Source organism: Globicephala melas, chromosome 12 (assembly GCF_963455315.2).
Source record: "Globicephala melas chromosome 12, mGloMel1.2, whole genome shotgun sequence".
NCBI classification, from domain to species: domain Eukaryota; kingdom Metazoa; phylum Chordata; class Mammalia; order Artiodactyla; family Delphinidae; genus Globicephala; species Globicephala melas.
Window position 1 is genome coordinate 61043278 of NC_083325.1, and position 20452 is coordinate 61063729.

Genomic DNA, 20452 nt, shown 5'->3' on the forward strand with positions numbered 1-20452 from the left:
TCCTGCCCCTAGGTTCTTCGTAACCTTTTTTTTTTTTTTAGATTCTATATATATGTGTTAGCATATGGTATTTGTTTTTCTCTTTCTGACTTCACTCTGTATGACAGACTCTAGGTCCATCCATCTCACTACAAATAACTCAATTTCTAATCAAATTATTTTTAAGTATCAACGTTTAAAGTGTGATTGGAATGCTGTGTTATATTCCAGGCATATTATATATAATAATTGACTTTGAAACAAAGCTATAATGGGACTTCTTTAATATATTATAATTATGTAATTTTATGCTGTTTTATCCAGTAAAGACCAGTTGGGAGGCCTAGCTATGTATCAAACGTAGAGTTCTTAGGCATGAGATCTGCTATTTAACTTGCAGTCAGTCAGATTTAGACAGAAAAAGCTTAGGGAACAAGGGTATTGCTAACAGTGAGATGAAGCGTTAAAACAATGGGAAGCAATATGAGTGGGAAGGTATTTTAGCATACTGACTTCAAAAGGAATGTTACTAAATTGAGTTCTGTGAGTAAATTATTTTTCAGTGAACTTAACAATTCACTAGGGAGACCCTGATTCATGGGAGTACAACTTGTAGCAAACACAGCAGTTCTTTACTTATTTTGTCTTTATCTAATTTTTTATGAAATGTTAGTTCATAGTGTGTAATTACTATAGAATGTTTTCTATTCCCTTTTCTGTAAGCTCTGTTGTAGTTTTTCCTAAGACCACTAGAATGCACTATAGTGCAGTATTTTGTGTTTGAAAATGTTTTCCTCATATATCTATGTGTGTGTATATATATGTGTGTGTGTATATATATAAATAAGTATGTATATATATGTAAAACAAAAATACATAAGTTAACTCCATAAAACTTTATCGCTGCTTTTATTCTGTCCTCAGGCCAGTTACTTTCAATTGCTATTTTGCCTTATAGGAGGTATTGTTAGTTTGTCTTATGGTAGATGAAGTGTGTTTATAAAAAAATCTGAAGATTGACAGTTATACTTAAAAACCATAACACATATAAAAAACACACAGAGGTGTACACGCGCGCACACACACACACACAGAGTATCTTGTACCTTGTTTTTTTACTTAAGCTTAAAGATCAATCCCATATTTGCACACAAAGATTCTTTTTTCTTTTTAATGGATACATACCATTACAAAACATTTCATATATATGCAAAACATATAAAGACTAATATAAAAAATATTCATGTACCTACCACCTACTTTAAGAAATAGAACATCAGCTATCTGTAACTTTCAGAGGTTTTAGGATTCCCCTCTGTACAAAATGTTGATTTTTTGTGTGTTGTAACTGCAAAATAATTATTGCAAAGTAATATGAAGAATTCCAGTATTTTACACATTCAAGCAAATAATTTTCATTTTCTTTATACTTTTCTTGAAATATAAAAACTTTAAAGTAAGTGCTCAGTCTTTTATAAAGAAAAAAATAACTTTCAAATTTTGGCTATTTGGTTACCCTTTTATTCCTTCTTTATTACTTTATTACTTTGGTTTTTCAAATTATTATTGTTGTTATTATCCCAGTCTTATTACATTGAATATTTATTGTAATAGTCTCAATATTTTGGGGAAGCAAACAAGTCAAAATATACAAATACATTAAGTATGGCCATTTTTAGTTAACCTTTAAATTTTTTACCTTACCTAGATTATTTTTTTGGTCTTGGATGGTTAAATCTGGGATGGTTAAATTAGATAAACCAGAGATAATAACATCTAGTTAGCTTTTAAAAGAAGGTATTCCTGTTCACAGTTCTTCCTGAAAAGGTAAAAGATACCTTGGCTACTAAAAAATATATTTATTCCTACTAGAATGTCTTATTCAACATTGATGATTTAGGCTGGTTCCCCCTCCCTCCTTTGGATTGTTCACTCTAATGCATACTTGGCAAAGCATAGTTGCCAGACAATGCAAAGTATTATGAATGACCTTTCTACAAAAAAAAACAACGAAACTCAATTTTGAGAATGATTAGTCTTTCTCAAGTTTATTTCACAATCCAAACTTATTTACTGCTTTTGATAGAATTGTACTCTGGCAGTCATCAAGAAAATTTGAATACTGCAGAAACTAGAATGTTATCTGGTTCATTTGTAACTGTAGAAACAAGATTTATGATTCTCAGTGTTATTCCTTTATTTATTATAACAGGACTTGATGGTATAACAGCAACAAAATAATAATGGCAAGTGCTTTTGTATTAGGACTTTGACACTGTGGAAGTCTTTGAACTGTTGAAAGTTAGTCAGGACTACTGCATACTGATGACTACTCCTGTTACATATCTTAAAGTTCATTTAAATATGTTTTAAGATGGTTTGTATTTTCTCATTTCTTTGGTAGAGCTAAATACCACAAGTTGAAATACGGAACAGAATTGAATCAGGGAGATATGAAGCCTCCAAGCTATGACTCTGGTAAGCTAATTTTAAAGGAAGTTTAAATGATTAAAAAGAAGTTAATATCTAGTATTCTGTAGCAACAGTATTTATAACTGCAAGTTAATTTCTAATTATTTGCATATTAGTTATTTTTTCTGACCTACTTATCTTTGGGCACTAATCACTAAGTGTCATTTGATCATTTTCTACCACCTTCCTTCTGTTTCCCTCTTCCCCATTCTTTTAGCTCCCCACTTTCTGCTTATGTTCTACACTTACTTGAAGGATCAGAATTCATGGGGTAACATGCACCAACATAACTGTGTGTTGCTGGGTCCCTCCAGTATTAATGAGAACTTTGAGATGTGTAATACAAAGTACATCATGCCCTTGAAATCCTGAGAGAAAGGGTAGAAACTATGGAGGTAGGAGATTTCTTCTTTAAGTGCAAGAGAATTACTCATCCTTTAAGTCTGATCCCTCAATTTCAGGTGCAAAATTGTTTGGACTTAACCCACAGGATGTTCTGTAACCAGAACATCTTTTAACTGCTGAAACAGTTGTTATCTTTTTGTGCTATTTCTTCTTTTTCCTTCTCTTATATTCCTCGTCACCCCATCAAACAATACAAAAATAGTACTTGTAAAGATATTAAGGAATATAATTGACTTATTAGTAGGTGTTAGGAAAAAGTAAGAAAAATTGTTGAAAAGTTATCACCATGTTTCAGAAGAGTGTGTTTTTGACATGATGTCAGGTTAAATTCCTGGATCAAATGTCTGATATAACTATCACATACTGAAATACCTTCCTTGGTTTCTGTGGGCTTTATGTATGTTAACTTTAATTCTTAATATCGTTATTCAATAAAAATAATATTATTTTCATTTTACCTGCATGAAATTTTAACTCAGAGAAGTGGAGAAACTTGCCCAAGGTCACACAACTCTTAAGTAATAGGAACATGGATCTGAACCCAGGTCCACTGACTCCAAAATTCAAATTCTCCCCATTTTTCCACACTGTTTCTGTGTTTGACAGTGTATGAAAGAAGAAAATTATTCTGAATGTGCTGCCAATTTTATAGTTCAATTCAGTGTAGTAGTGTAATTAACACGTTTCCACCTCTGAATATTGAATCCTTGATGTTTAGAGCAATACCAATTGATCACTGACATTTTTTTCTTTGTTTTTTTTCATTGTTCTTTTACTTTGGCATCTTTTCTTTTAACTTGAGATGCACTTAGATTAAAAAAATTTTTTTTCTTGTTTTTAAATCTAGGCTATTTGTTGAAGACTATCCTAACAGTACATTGTCTGAATCAAAGGAGTGATTTTAATCACTACTTTTACATAAACATGTTTGTTTCCTAAGTTTAGATATCGATTTAGGAGTATAAAGGCCTAGTTGCAGTATATACAAAATGCTTGTAAGTAAAGAATGTGGCTCAGTAGAAAAAGTTTGGGCTTTGAAATTGGATACACGTAAGTTTGACTCTGTCCTAACACTTTAAATACCTGTGATATTACTTAGTCTCTCTGAGGTTGCTCCATTCCTTATCTGTAAACTGGGGAAAATTCTGGAAATAATTCCTAACTTCTAGGTTTATTTTCTTAGTATGTAATACCTAGTATCATTCCATCTGTCCATCTTTCAGACTGCTGTTCAGCTTTTAAATATGAAATATGTAATGCTTGTGTCAGAGCCAGAATCAAATTCTGTGAATAAAAATATAGTACCCTGTTGGATTTTTACAGGGAAGATAAAAGAAAAAAGTGATTACAATAAAATTATATGGAGAAGTAATAGGTGTTATGGAGTACAGTAGCAGGAGAACCAAATCTAGTTGTAAGTGATCAAGGAAGCCTTCTTGCAGGAAGTGATATTTGAAGTTGACATTTGAAAGACAAGTAAGAATTAACCAGGGAAAGAGGACTGACTAAATATTTGTTGAATGAGAGGTAGAAGAAAGGCAGAGCATTAGCGGTAAAGTTTCTGAGGGAAGAATTTGCCACATTTGAGAAACAAAATAATTAGTAGAGGGGGAGAGGGAAAGAGTGTTTCTAGATGCAGCTAGAGAGTTAACCAGGAGGGCAGATTAACTAAGAGTTACGAGAAGGCTTTTGAAGGGTCTTAATCAGGGCTCTTGTGATCAGATTTGCTTGCTCTTAGATCATGCTGACAGCAGTGTGGAAGGTGGGTTAGAGAGGAGTAAAACTGAAGATGGGGAGATGGGTTAGAGGACTTTGCAGCCACCTGGGTAAATGAGGAAGGTTACCTTGACAAGGGTACTAACAGTGTAGTTGAAGAGAAGTGGGTGTGTTCAGGAAATATTTAGGAAGTAAAATCTGCAGGAAATTAGTTCTTGTTTAGATGTAGGGGATTTAAAAAGGGGAGAATCAAGGATGACTCCCACACTTCTAGTTTAAAAAATTAGACCAGACGTACGTTTGGAAGATGGTGGGTTCACTTTTGGATTTACTTGTTAGGCCATCAAGCAGAAATGGCTAGTAGACAGCTGAGCATGTGAGTGTGGAGCTCAAGCCAGAGACATGGGTTTAATATGTAGATTTGAGAGCATATAGCATCTAGTACTAATGACACTCATTGCCACTGAGGTGGAAGAGCTCAGCCAGGGACCTTAGGCAGAGTAAGAAGAGGGTCTAAAATGGAGCCCTGAGGAATGGCAACATTTAAAAAACTGTTAGAAGAATAGAAACCTGAAAAGGAAACTGATGAGTATTATTTTAATGGTAGGAGGAAAATCAGGAGCATGGAGATAAAGAGAAGAGAGGGTTTCCAGAAGGAAGGATCCTTCAGCGCTACCGATTAATGCCCAGGGGTCTGAAGAGTATCTCTAGGATTTAGTGACACACAGGTCACTGGGAACTTTATTGTGAGCAGTCTTAGGAGAGAGTTGAGGGCAGAAACGAAGACTGTGCGTAGAAAGTGAAGACTAAGTGTAGTAAGCTTTAAGGAAGCCTAGATTGTGGAGTTGAAGGTGAGGGATTAGGGGGAAATAGCTGAAAGGACCCATGGGGTCAAGGAGGAGAGAGAGAGAATGTGTGTTTGTGTATGTGTGTGTGTGTGACATGTTTCTTAGAGGAGGAGCAAATAAAAAGGAGAGAGCAGAGATACGATATGAAGGTATCTGAAGAAGTGATAGGGATTGGATTCTGAGCATAGCTGGAGAATGGCAGGAGGAGCATGTCTTTTACTGTTACCAAGAGAGAATATAGGAAGTTAGGTGATAGGTGTGTAGATTTGGGTTTCGGTCTGGTGGTGGGTATTTAATATGATAGCTTTATGTATGAGTCTGGATTATCTGCTAAGAATACATCAGAGGTTTAAGAAAAGTGGAGAAGGTTTAAAATAATAATGAACAAGAGAACAAATTTACTAAGAAATAGTAAGATTGAGAAAAGCTGAGCGTCCGATTGAGGTGTGTAAACGTAAGTTTATGTAGAAGTGCTGCTGGTCTGCACAATTGGCAGCCTAGGTAAAAGATAATAGAATGAAAATAGTTAACAGTTGAATTCATGGAGAGACAAGAGGACATGAAGACATTGTCAAAAGAATGGTTGAATTGATAGACACTGAACTAAAACTAGAGAGGAAAGAAAGTGAAGGCAAAGGGAGGCTAATGGATCAAAGTAAGGGGATAGGCAACAGTCTAGAGCAGGTCAGCAAACTCTTTTGTAAAGGGCCAGATAGTAATATTTGGGCTTTGTAGGCCATGTGTTCTCTGTTGAAACTACTCAACTCTGCCATCATGACATGAAAGCAGCCACAACACATAAATGAATAAGTGTGGCAGGCTGGATTTGACCTGCAGGCCAAAATTTGATCACCCCTGATCTAAGGTCCCACCGAAATCAAAGTGCCTGGTGAATTAGGGGTATTGAGCCTGAAGGATATGCTCAGAGAGTGAGTTTGCATCAGTGACAGTTCTTCATAATGACAGTATCTAAGGCATGACAGTTAGAGAGGGTGGTGGTTGTGCAGAAGCTGAAGTGGATCACCCACATGAATATTAACTTCACTCAAGATGATGTAAAAGTTTGGTTACAGAGGAAGGATGCCTGGTTTAGAACGTTATCAAGGGATTTGTAGGTGACAGTGACGAGGACAGTGACTAGGAGAGGGTAGAAGGTGGTGTATCCAAATTAAAGAAGCAGGCATTTTTCCTTCATTCTTTTATCCATTTACTATATTTTCCTGAAACTGATAATCCAGATGTTTTCTGAAACGTTTTTCAAAAAAAATTCGTTTCCCCTCTGACATTTTTTCTGTTTTGTTCCACTTCCAAACCTTTACATTTCTACTTCAGGAGAATATTACCCTAAGTTACGTTAAAATCTATTTATCTTTCATATTTCAGTTTCTCCTACTTAATATTAGAAGCCAGATACTTATTAAAAATAGAATATCTTTATCCAGAGTAACAAATTCTGCCTTTTAACTGAGATGTTTAGACCATTCACATTTAATGTGATTATTGATACAGTGAGCTTTAAAGCTGTCACCTTTGCTGTTTGGTTTCTATTTGTTAAATATGTTCTTTGCTCCCTTTTCCTCATTTTTTGATTTCTTTTGGATTAATCTAGTATATATTTTCAAAAATTTATTTATTTTATTTATTTATTTTTGGCTGCGTTGGGTCTTCGTTGCTATGTGCCGGCTTTCTCTAGTTGCAGTGAGCGGGGCTACTCTTCGTTGCATTGTGTGGGCTTCTCATTGCAGTGGCTTCTCTTGTTGCAGAGCACGGGCTCTAGGCGCACTAGCTTCAGTAGTTGTTGTGCACGGGCTTAGTTGCTCCGTGGCCTGTGGGATCTTCCCGGACCAGGGCTCGAACCTGTGTCCCCTGCATTGGCAGGCGGATTCTTAACCACTGTGCCACCAGGGAAGCCCCTAATGTAGTATTTTTTATGATTTCTTTTTATCTCTTTTGCTGACTTATTAGCTACAACTCTTATTTTATTGGTTGCTTTAGGATTTATAATATATGTTTTTAAGTTATTAGAGTTTTGTCTTTAAGTGCTAATATAGCACTTCATGTGTAGTATGAGAACCTCCTAACAGTGTACTTCCATCTCTCCTTTCTGTCTTTGTGCAATTGTTTTCATGTATTTTACTTCTCTGTATATATATAAACCATACACTACATTATTAATTTTGTTTCAACAGTTCTCTCTCAAAGAGATTTAAATAACATAAAAAGCATATATTTCCAGTGCTCATCATTCCTTTGTGTGCATCCATATTTTCTGGTATCATTTTCCTTATGTCTTAAGGACTTTCTTTAACATATTTTGTAATACGGGTTGCTGATAATGAATTCTTTGAGCTTTTGTGTGTCTGAAAAAGTCTTTATTTAGCTGCTTGCATTGTTTCTGATGAGGTATCTTCTGTCATTCTTATCTTTATTCCTCTGTATGAGTGACCTTTTTTTCTGGCTGCTTTTAAGGTATCTCTCTCTCATTGGTTTTAAGCAATCTTATTATGATGTGCTTTGGTGTAGTTCCACACCCCGCCCCGTCCTCCCCCCCACACCGCAGTGTTTCTTATGCTTGGGATTTGTTGGGTTTCTTGGATCTATGGGTTTATAGTTTTCATGAAATTTGGAACTTTTCAGCCCCTGTTTCTTCAGATATTATTTTTGTTCTCCCTCCCTATGCTGTGATCGGGAAACTCTATCAAGGCAGTAAGCTGGAACAATCATAGGCTCACCTGTTTGGTTCCCTTTTCTCAGGAATTGCTGCCCTCTGTTGCCTGATGTCCAATGTCTTAACCATTTTGATGTATAGTTGCTTCAAGCAAGAGGGTAAATTGGGTCCCTGTTACTCCAACCTGACTGGAAGTGTCAGTCAGATATTTTTAACATTACCAAGAAATTCAGTTCTTACCCACTTTAAAATCCTCACTTTTGTATAATGTCACTTTTTGAACTTGATAAGGTAAGAATGAATCTGATAGTTGAGGAATACTTACTAACCATTGAGAGAACTAAGTGTTTAGCCTGGATAAGGAAGTGTGGGGAAATACAAGTTCACATATGACCCAGAGAGTTAGATTTTTTTTTTTTTAAATAGAGAAAGGAAAATTTACTTCAGAGAAATTTATCCAGAATCAGGATTTCTGTCTTTATAATTACTTTGCAGGCATTGAAACTTGTTGCTCTTACAGAAGGCTATACCACTGATTATTTCTCTAAATCAGTGGAAAATAGATTTTGGCAATGTTGAGTAAAGAGCCTGTTTTATGTTTGTGTGGTTAAATCTATGATTGCAGACGTAATCTTAGATCATTAATTCATACACTAATCTAATAAAAGAATTAAGGTAAGCAGTTTTCCTCAGATCCATTACCAAGGAGATAAGGACTCCTCAAACTCTATAGGTCTTTGAATCTCTTCATTCTTAGTAAGTGTTGTGACTGGTTATGTTTCCATGAGGTTTCGTTTGCTTCCTTGCAATCATCTGGAGCCTAGTCATGATCCAGTGTGGAATAATATAATAAGCAGCAGTCATAGCCTTGCTGTTTTTGTCATATAGCTGGGTTAACTGAGTCAAGACTGAGTGCTTGCTTTCTTTTTCTCTCATTGAAGTATAATTGACTTGCAATATTATATTAGTTTCAGGTGTACAACATAGTGGTTTGATATTTTAATATATTACAAAATGATCACCAAGGGAGTCGGATTTTATCTCAGTATAAGAATACACTTTTTTAAAAGAGGGTGAGGATGCATTCTTATTTGATTTGGCTTAATTAATTTTTTATTAAGGCGTAATTTACATACAGTGAAATTCACCTTTTTGGTGTTTTCATAAACACATACAGTCTTGTTACTAATACCCTCTGTAGTAACCCCTCCTTCCCTACTCTAATCCCCTGGCAACCACTAATATGTTTTCTGTTCCTACAGTTTTGCCTTTTTGAGAAAATCATATCAATTCCAGAATCGTACAGAATGTAGTCTTTTGAATCTAGGGTCTCCCGTTTAGCATTATGCATTTGAGATTCTTATATGTTGGTGTGTGTCAGTAGTTCATTCTTTGTTCTTGTTGAGTAGTATTCCATTGAATGGATGTACCACTCCTTGGTAACATCACTAGCTACCAAAGTAGGCAAAGGCAGTTGAGTATATCTGAGGATGGTGTAGAAAGGATTTAGGCTTATTTATTTATTTATTATTTTTTATTTTTGGCTGCATTGGGTCTTTGTTGCTGTGCGCAGGCTTTCTCTAGTTGTGGCAAGCGGGGGCTGCTCGTTTCAGTGCGTGGGCTTCTCATTATCGTGGCTTCTCTTGTTGCGGAGCACGGGTTTTAGGTGCGCGGGCTTCAGTAGTTGTGGCACATGGGCTCAGTAGCTGTGGCTTGCGGGCTCTAGGGCACAGACTCAGTAGTTGTGGCACACGGGCTTAGTTGCTCCGCGGCATGTGAGGTCTTCCCAGACCAGGGCTTGAACCTATGTCCCCTGCATTGGCAGGCGGATTCTTAACCACTGTGCCACCAGGGAAGTCCCTTATCATCTTTTTGAAAGATTCGGCTTCTACCAAATGATGAATTGAAGCTTTACAGGGCCTAGGAGGTTTTCATCTAAAGAACGTCTTAAAAAAAGAATGCTTGAGGTTTTCATTTAATAACTAGTGAAGGAAATAGCTTTGGCTTGGGATTATTTCTTTTTTTTTTTTTTTTTACTTGTTCCTAAAGTAGAAATTCCGTTTATTCGTGTTTATGACACATTACTCAGAAGGCAAAGTGTTTCACATCATAGATTTCACTTCCAGCTCCTTGGAATGTTCATTTCTTTGACTGTAAAGAGAGACTAGACCGGAAAGCCACGTAATGCTTAGGCAACTAAACTAAGGATGGAGCAGGTGGGGTGGGCAGTGCTAACGTCATCCTCCCAGGGATGGGCACAAGGGGGCTGTTAGCCACAAGCTGACTGTGTAGAACTGTTAGCTAGGAGTGCGGAGCAGCCGTCCTGGACCCTCGGGCCATTGTGGGCTTCAGTCATCCCCACCACATAGGTACAGCAGCGCTTTCTGGTAGTCGCCCTTGATGTCTTGCTGAATGTAGTAGTACAGGGACTTGCCATACTTTTTCTTGAATTCAGATCTAATTTTCAACATGTCCACTTCACTGTGGTAGATCATGATTCTAATCAGGACCTTATCACGAGTGTCCTTGCCTTTCATGGAGTCGTACAGTCTGTCAGCAAAATACAGGGGCTTGTTCTGAATGCACTGGACTAGGTTCAGGAAGGCATTTTCCAGGTCTCCTTTGACCTCCTTGTTGATGCTCTCCAGCATGTCATAAGGGCTGTAGCTCTTATACCTTTCAAATACTTTCTGGAGGTGGCACACACTCCGCTCGGTCATGACGCTGATCCACTTGGGAACATCAGTCCCTCTCCTCTTCTGCCAGCATCATAGACATCCCGGGCATCTTGGTCAGTCAGTTCATAATCAATGACAGAGCCATCCTCTGCTCTTCGACCCTTCGATAGGGCAACCGTCAGCTTGCGGAAGTCACCAGATGTGTCGGAAATGATATCCTTCCCCAGATTGGTCTTGTACATTTCCTTGTCGACTCCGTTGATTTCCTGCAGCTCCTGGTTGGTCCTTGAGCAAATGAACTCATTGAGGGAGTCCTCATCATTCCCTGCCCCTTCATGGAGGCTTTCAGCTTGGAAGCATCATACTGAGCAAGTGTTTTCAGTAGGCCCAAAATCACTGTTTCCAGGTGGCCGGACAAGGCTGACTTCAGTGCTGTTGCAAGTTCCCGTTTGGTCCTTCTCTGGTAGGCGGAGGCAATATCCTGTCTCTGTTCATTGCTGCGGTAGGTCAAAATGTTGATGATGGTGACCTCATCCTCACCCTTAGTCTTGATGGCCATTTCAGTGTTCAGAGCATCCCGCTCAGCATCAAAGTTGGTGTACGCTTTGACTGACCCGTATGCACTTGGAGGTGTGGAGTGATCACCCTCCAAGCTGAGCTTGTAGAGAATTTCATGAACGGTAGACATTTTGAAAGAAGCTGGGCAGGCTATGGTGCGCTGCGAGCGTTGCCAGGTGCAGAGCAGGGATTATTTCTTATCTATCTACTCTTTACCAGATCGGCTTTTTTTTTTTTTTGAACCATCGTTCCTGGACATTTTGTTCTAATTCTGATGTGGTGCTTCGTAATACTTTTGACTCTTGACTCAGGACTCTTGATTTGTCCTGAAGGAAGATTCTCAGTTTACCTAAAAATTAGGGAAAAGTCTTTATTTTAGTTCTGAAATTCTCAGGGAAATCTAGTAGCAATAATGAATTTATATTAGAGTTTTGTTATGGAAATTAAACTTAAAAACAGAATTCCCATTGTCCTAAAACATACCTTACAGTGTAGTGTTCTTAATCTTATAAATTTTTTTTGGACATTTTTAATGAATTGAGATACCCTCTAATGTATAAAACATCAGTTTTTTTATTTAATGTTTTCCAGATGAAGGTAATGAAACAGAGGTGCAACCACAACAAAACAGCCAGTTAATGTGGAAACAAGGTCGACAACTACTCAGACAGTAAGTATCTCATGAAAGTATCTGCTGTGAAAAAGCTTTTTTGAATTACTGTTCCTTTTTCATATTAAATACTTTTTCCCCTATGGAGGAATTTATTTTTTCATTAAATATTAGTAAGAATTATTAAGTTCTCTTTCCATAATTTTAGCTTTATCAGGAAGTGTACAGTTTAAAGCTTCTAATTTATATATGCTTAAATTTAGTTTAAAGAGTTCTATACCCTTAAAGTTACTCTTTTCCTTGTACCTTTTACACATGAATATACATATGTTTTAATATAAGTCTAATCATGTAATTTTTGTGTTATGTTTTTAAACTTTATTTTAAATAGATGGAAGAACTTCTTGCATTTCCCAAGTTTGTAAATTTTATGCTGACATATAGTTTCTCCTATAAAATGTGAACTTGAGAGTATAAAGAGGGATCAAAGCTAGGTTGAGGTTCAGATGTCAGGCAGTGGGCTAGACTCACTCACCAGCTCAGTGCCTGACCCTTGCATATCACATTTGAAATTGGTATTTTGATTTGTGCCTCACTAAAATGAAATTTGCTACCTGGTTTAAACTTTTGCGGTTGCTTGTGAATAGTCTAAACCTGTGGTTTCCAGAGCAGATTGCATGCCAGCTGATTCTTTTGATGATGGGAAGAGAATATTAAAGTGTCTCCTTACATCTATTTTTAATCTCCTCAAAGTGAGAAGGAAATGAGACTTCATTACTATTTATTTATTTATGTTTTAAATTTTATTTTATTTATTTTTTATACAGCAGGTTCTTATTATCTATTTTATACATATTAGTGTATATATGTCAATCCCAGTCTCCCAATTCATCCCTCCCCTGCCACTTTCCCCCCTTGGTGTCCGTACATTTGTTCTCTACATCTGTGTCTCTATTTATGCCTTGCAAACTGGTTCATCTGTACCATTTTTTGAGAATCCACATATATGTGTTAATATATGATATCTGTTTTTCTCTTTCTGACTTACTTCACTCTGTATGACAGTCTCTAGGTCCATCAACGTCTCTACAAATGACTCAATTTCATTCCTTTTTATGGCTGAGTAATATTCCACTGTATATATGTACCAGATCTTCTTTAACTATTCGTCGGTCAGTGGGCATTTAGGTTGCTTCCACGACCTGGCTATTGTAAATAGTGCTGCAATGAACACTGGGGTGCATGTGTCTTTTTGAATTATGGTTTTCTCTGGGTATATGCCCAGTAGTGGGATTGCTGAGTCATATGGTGATTCTACTTTTAGTTTTTTAAGGAATCTCCATACTCTTCTCCATAGTGGCTGTATCAGTTTACATTCCCACCAACAGTGCAAGAGGGTTCCCTTTTTCCCACACCCTCAGCAGCATTTGCTGTTTATAGATTTTCGGATGATGCCCATTCTGACCAGTGTGAGGTGATACCTCACTGTAGTTGTGATTTGCATTTCTCTAATGATTAGTGATGTTAAGCAGCTTTTCATGTGCCTCTTGGCCATCTGTATGTCTTCTTTGGAGAAAAGTCTGTTTAGGTCTGCCCATTTTTGGAATGGGTTGTTTGTTTTTTTAATATTGAGCTGCATGGGCTGTTTATATATTTTGGAGATTAATCCTTTGTTGATTTGTTAGCAAATATTTTCTCCCATTCTGAGGGTTGTCTTTTCGTCTTGTTTATAGTTTCCTTTGCTGTGCAAAGGCTTTCAAGTTTCATTAGGTCCCATTTGCTTGTTTTTGTTTTTATTTCCATTACTCTAGGAGGTGGGTCAAAGAAGATCTTGCTGTGATTTATATCAAAGAGCATTCTTCCTGTGTTTTCCTGTAGGGATTTTATAGTGCTGTGTCTTAAATTTAGGTCTTTAATCCATTTTGAGTTGATGTTTGTGTATGGTGTTAGGGAGTGTTCTAATTTCATTCTTTTACATGTAGCTGTCCAGTTTAACCAGTACCACTTATTGAAGAGACTGTCTTTTCTCCATTGTATATCTTTGCCTCTTTTGTCATACATTAGTTGACCATAGGTGTGTGGGTTTATCTCTAGGCTTTCTATCCTGTTCCATTGATCTATATTTCTTTTTTTGTGCCACTACCATACTGTCTTGATTACTGTAGCTTTGTAGTGTAGTCTGAAGTCAGGGAGTCTGATTCCTCCAGCTCCATTTCTTTCCCTCAAGATTGCTTTGGCTATTTGAGGTCTTTTGTGTCTCCATACAAATGTTAGATTTTTTGTTCTAGTTCTGTAAAAAATGCCATTGGTAGTTTGATAGGGATTGCATTGACTCTGTAGATTGCTTTGGGTAGTATAGTCATTTTCACAACATTGATTCTTCCAATCCAAGAACATGGTATATCTCTCCATCTGTTTGTGTCATCTTTGATTTCTTTCATCAATGTCTTATAGTTTTCTGCATACAGGTCTTTTGTCTCCTTAGGTAGGTTTATTCCTAGTTATTTTATTCTTTTTGTTGCGGTGGTGAATGGGATTGTTTCCTTAATTTCTCTTTCTGATATTTCGTTGTTAGTGTATAGGAATGCAAGAGATTTCTGTGCATTAATTTTGTATCCTGCAGCTTTACCAAATTTATTGATTAGCTCTAGTAGTTTTCTGGTGGCATCTTTAGGATTCTGTATGTATAGTATCATGTCATCTGCAAACAGTGACAATTTTACTTCTCCTTTTCCAATTTGGATTCCTTTTATTTCTTTTTATTCTCTGATTGCCATGGTTAGGACTATGTTGAATAATAGTGGTGAGAGTGGACATCCTTGTCTTGTTCCTGATCTTAGAGGAAATGCTTTCAGTTTTTCACCATTGCGAATGTTTGCTGTGGGTTTGTCATATATGGCCTTTATTATGTTGAGGTAGGTTCCCTCTATGCCCACTTTCTGGAGAGTTTTTATGATAAATGGGTGTTGAATTTTGTCAAAAGCTTTTTCTGCATCTATTGAGATGATCATATGGTTTTTATTCTTCGATTTGTTAATATGGTGTATCACATTGATTGATGTGCGTATATTGAAGAATCCTTGCATCCCTGGGATAAATCCCACTTGATCATGGTGTATGATCCTTTTAATGTGTTGTTGGATTCTGCTTGCTAGTATTTTGTTGAGGATTTTTGCATCTATATTCATCAGTGATATTGGTCTGTAATTTTCTTTTTTTGTAGTATCTTTGTCTGGTTTTGGTATCAGGGTGATGGTGGCCTCATAGAATGAGTTTGGGAGTGTTCTTCCTCTGCAATTTTTTGGAAGAGATTGAGAAGGATGGGAGTTAGCTCTTCTCTAAATGTTTGATAGAATTCACCTGTGAAGCCATCTGGTCCTGGACTTTTGTTTGTTGGAAGATTTTTAATCATAGTTTCAATTTTATTACTTGTGATTGGTCTGTTCATATTTTCTGTTTCTTCCTGTTCAGTCTTGGAAGGTTATACCTTTCTAAGAATTTGTCCATTTCTTCCAGGTTGTCCATTTTATTGGCATAGAGTTGCTTGTAGTAGTCTCTTAGGATGGTTTGTATTTCTGCGGTGTCTGTTGTAACTTCTCCTTTTTCATTTCTAATTTTATTGATTTGAGTCCTCTCCCTCTTTTTCTTGATGAGTCTGGCTAATGATTTATCAATTTTATCTTCTCACAGAACCAGCTTTTAATTTTATTGATCTTTGCTATTGTTTTCTTTGTTTCTATTTCATTTATCTCTGCTCTGATCTTTATGATTTCTTTCCTTCTGCTAACTTCAGGTTTTGTTTGTTCTTCTTTCTCTAGTTCCTTTAGGTGTAAGGTTGGATTGTTTATTTGAGATTTTTCTTGTTTCTTGAGGTGAGATTGAATTGCTCTAAACTTCCCTCTTAGAACTGCTTTTGCTGCATCCCATAGGTTTTTGGATCGTTGTGTTTTCATTGTCATTAGTCTCTAGGTATTTTTTGATTTCCTCTTTGATTTCTTCAGTGATCTCTTGGTTATTTAGTAACGTATTGTTTGGCCTCCCTGTGTTTGTATTTTTGCGTTTTTCCCCTGTAACTTATTTCTAATCTCATAGCATTGTGATCAGAAAAGATGCTTGATATGATTCAGTTTTCTTAAATTTACCGAGGCTTGATTTGTGACCCAAGATGTGATCTATCCTGGAGAATGTTCCGTGTGCACTTGAGAAGAAAGTGTAATCTGCTGTTTTTGGATGGAATGTCCTATAAATATCAATTAAATCTATCTGATCTATTGTGTCCTTTAAAGCTTGTGTTTCCTTATTAATTTTCTGTCTGGTTGATCTGTCTATTAGTGTAAGTGAGGTGTTAAAGTTCCCCACTATTATTGTGTTACTGTCGATTTCCTCTTTTATAGCTGTTAGCAGTTGCCTTTTGTATTGAGGTGCTATGTTGGGTGCATATATATTTATAATTGTTATATCTTCTTCTTGGAGTGATCCCTTGATCATTATGTAGTGTCCTTCCTTGTCTCTTGTAACATTCTTTATTTTAAAGTCTATTTTGTCTGATATGAGTATTGCTACTCCAGCTTTCTTTTGATTTCCATTTGCATGGAATATCATTTGCATCCCTTCACTTTCAGTCTATGTGTCCCTAGGTCTGAAGTGGGTCTCTTGTAGACAGCTTATAGATGGGTCTTGTTTTTGTATCCATTCAGCAAGCCTGTGTCTTTTGGTTGGAGCATTTAATCCATTCATATTTAAGGTAATTATTGATATGTATGTTCCTGTTACCATTTTCTTAATTGTTTTGGGTTTGTTTTTGTAGGTCCTTTTCTTCTCTTGTGTTTCCCACTTAGAGAAGTTCCTTTAGCATTTGTTGTAGAGGTGGTTTGGTGGGGCTGAATTCTCTTAGCTTTTGCTTGTCTGTAAAGGTTTTGATTTCTCCGTTGAATCTGAATGAGATCCTTGCTGGGTAGAGTATTCTTGGTTGTAGACTCTTCCCTTTCATCACTTTAGGTATATCATGCCACTCCCTTCTGGCTGGTAGAGTTTCTGCTGAGAAGTCAGCTGTTAACCTTACGGGAGTTCCCTTGTATGTTATTTGTCATTTTTCTCTTGTTGCTTTTAACAATTTTTCTTTGTCTTTAATTTTTGTCGGTTTGATTACTGTGTGTCTCGGCATGTTTCACCTTGGATTTTTCCTGCCTGGGGCTCTCTGCACTTCCTGGACTTGGGTGGCTATTTCCTTTCCCATATTAGGGAAGTTTTTGACTATAATCTTTTCAGATATTTTCTTGAGTCCTTTGTCTCTCTGTTCTCCTTTGGGGGCCCTTATAATGCGAATGTAGGTGCATTTAATGTTGTCCCAGAGGTCTCTTAGGCTGTCTTCATTTCTTTTCATTCTTTTTCTTTATTCTGCGGCAGTGAATTCTACCATTCTGTCTTCCAGGTCACTTGTCCGTTCTTCTGCCTCAGTTATTCTGCTATTGATTCCTTCTAGTATGTTTTCCATTTCAGTTATTGTAGTGTTCATCTCTGTTTGTTTGTCCTTTAATTCTTGTAGGTCTTTGTTAAACATTTCTTACATCTTCTTGATCTTTGCCTCCATTCTTTCTCTGAGTTCCTGGATCATCTTCACTATCATTATTCTGAATTCTTTTTCTGGAAGTTTGCCTATCTCCACTTCATTTCATTGTTTTTCTGGGTTTGTATCTTGTTCCTTCATCAGGGAACAAAGCCCTCTGCCTTTTCTTTTCTTTTTTTTTTCTTTTTTTTTTTTTTTTTGCGGTATGCGGGCATCTCACTGTTGTGGCCTCTCCCGCTGCAGAGCACAGGCTCCGGACACACAGGCTCAGCGGCCATGGCTCACGGGCCCAGCCGCTCTGCGGCATGTGGGATCATCTTCCTGGACCAGGGCATGAACCCGTGTCCCCTGCATCGGCAGGCGGACTCTCAACCACTGCGCCACCAGGGAAGCCCCTGCCTTTTCATTTTGTTTGTCTTTCTGTGAATGTGGTTTTTGTTCCACAGGCTGCAGGGTTGTGGTTCTTGCTTCTGCTGTGTGCCCTCTGGTGGATGAGGCTATCTAAGAGGCTTGCACAAGCTTCCTGATGGGAGGGACTGGTGGTGTGTAGAGCTGGGTTTGCTCTGGTGGGAACAACTCAGTAAAACTTTAACCTCCTTGTTTGCTGATGGGTGGGGTTGCATTCCCTCCCTGTTGGTTATTTGGCCTGAGGTGACCCAGCACTGGAGCCTGCCCGGCTCTTTGGTTGGGCTAAGGGTGGACTCTGGAGGGCTCATGCCGAGGAGTACTTCCCAGATCTTTAGCTGCCAATGTCCTTGTCCCTGCGGTGAGCCACAGCCACCCCCTCCAACACTAGCAGGCAGGTCTGGTTCAGTCTCCTATGGGGCCACTGCTCCTTCCCCCTGGGTACTGACATGCACACTACTTTGTGTGTGCTCTCCAAGAGTGGAGTCTGTTTCCCCCAGTCCTGTCGAAGTCCTGCAATCAAATCCCGCTAGCCTTTAAAGTCTGATTCTCTGGGAATTCCTCCTCCTTTTGCTCGACCCCCAGGTTGGGAAGCCTGACGTGGGGCTCAGAACGTTCACTCCAGTGGGTGGACTTCTGTGGTGTAATTGTTCACCAGTTTGTGAGTCATCCACCCAGCGGTTGTGGGATTTGATTTTATTGTGATTGCGCCCCTCCTACCGTCTCACTGCGGCTTCTCCTTTTTCTTTGGATGTGGGGTATCTTTTTTGGTGAGTTCCAGTGTCTTCCTCTTGATGACTGTTCAGCAGTTAGTTGGGATTCCGGTGCTCTTTGCAAGAGGGAGTGAGCTCACGTCCTTCTACTCCACCATCTTGAACCAGTCGCTCCTCCGGTCTCAGTTTTTCAAAGTTACTAGATTTTTTTCCAACTTTACTCTGCTTTCCTCATAGTAAGTACAGCGGTGAACCATCTAATAAAATTTTATAAACTTGAACCACAGTCATCCCAAAGGCCCTCATGAGCTCCAGTCTCCAGTGAGTTCCGTCTCCAGCTGAATTCAGTCTCCAGAGACTTCATTACCATTTAATAAATGGGTTTTCACTTTGGTCTTAAATGTGATTTATGCATTTTCCTTTTATAAATAAATAAGTTCTTAAAATGCTGATTTTGTTTTTTTTTAATGACAAGTGGTTATCATAGTGAGCAATCCAAGAAATATCTTTTAAAAGACTCGTAATCTGCCTCTCAAAGGTTACATTTTATTAATGAATAAGGAAGTAACTATTTAGTAAAGCCAACTTATCTATGGAATGAGCAGTTTTGGAAACGGTTATATGTAATGTGATTTTGTTGCCAAAGTGAGTTATGTATCAAGTATTATTTGTTAAAAATAGAAAAGCATAATACCTTTGTGTTTGTTTGCAAGAACCAACTGATTAAAATCGGGAACTTTTGAAATTTACTATCCAAATTTTAATCAAAAATTTTCTATAGGTACTGGATAGGATTGAAAAATGAGTACCTTGACTTAATAAGATACATTTATTCCATTTTGGTTACATGTCTTTGTGAGGTATCTCTTTGACCTATAATAACTCTTAATACCAGATCTTAAAGTGATCTTAGATCAGACTGGTTATCTTTTTGATCTTTGTTTTCTCTTTCGTCTCATAGACTTGATACTTACCTCTAAGTTAATGCTTGTAAGTTATTGGTAGACATTTGTCTATCATGTTTATTAATGACATTATTAGTGGCATTTGCCTTTTTCATGTTTTTGCCACTACCACTTTTCATCTTTTTTGGTCATCTTTGTTGTTAATAGATACTGAGCGCCTTCTATATGCCAGACACTGTTCTAGGTGTGTCTCTTTTAGGAGAAGGAAAACTGAGGTTCAGGAGAATTAATGTTACACAGGAAGAAGGTGGAAGAAATGGGCTTTGAACCCAGGTGTAACTCTCCATACAAAGCCTATTCTCTGTTTTCTATGCTGCTGCCTCTCTGCAGCACACACACCCCTGGGCACCCACTCATCTCACATCCCATAATTGAGTTGTGGTCTATTTTTATTTTAGAGTTGTCATCAGGATAAAAGCTTCCCTTCTGTGGAAGTGGCTCTTTGGAATATACTGTCTTTTTTATGTCATGGAGGAAACCATATATGCTAGAAACTTTGTATGTCATAGAGATATATGCTAGAAACTTTCTCTCTAGATTTCCATTTATCCAATGATAGTTTAATATCAGAAGTGTAAAAAGACTATTGGTTTTTGTAGTTACTATTATAAAATAGTAATTCAGTAGAATCTGAGAGTGAGTTTACTCCAGCCCTGCCTAGAATAAAGAATGTGCCATTAGGTATATTAAGGAATAGCTTCTTCTTATGATAAATGAATGGTGTATTGTATAGTTCTTTGATTTTTCTCAGTGACCATAGAGGCTGGTACTGCAAGAGACAGCTCCATCTGCAGCTGGAAGATTATTTATTAGCAAGTCTTACTAGCATAGTACTGTACTGTTAAGTCTTATGCAGGCATATGAATTTA

At 37.4% G+C, this 20452-nt stretch overlaps 1 protein-coding gene and 1 pseudogene across 1 annotated transcript in view; one reads left to right on the plus strand and one right to left on the minus strand.

Moving 5' to 3' along the window:
• The window catches only part of STRN (striatin), a 109681-nt gene that overhangs the window by 44106 nt on the left and 45123 nt on the right, over positions 1-20452 (plus strand). The window contains exons 3-4 of the mRNA XM_030857938.2: positions 2384-2457; positions 11916-11994. Of these exons, the coding sequence (XP_030713798.1) occupies positions 2384-2457; positions 11916-11994 (153 nt within the window). The remainder of the gene's footprint in view (positions 1-2383; positions 2458-11915; positions 11995-20452) is intronic.
• On the minus strand, positions 10437-11463 carry LOC115854127 (annexin A2-like; annotated as a pseudogene).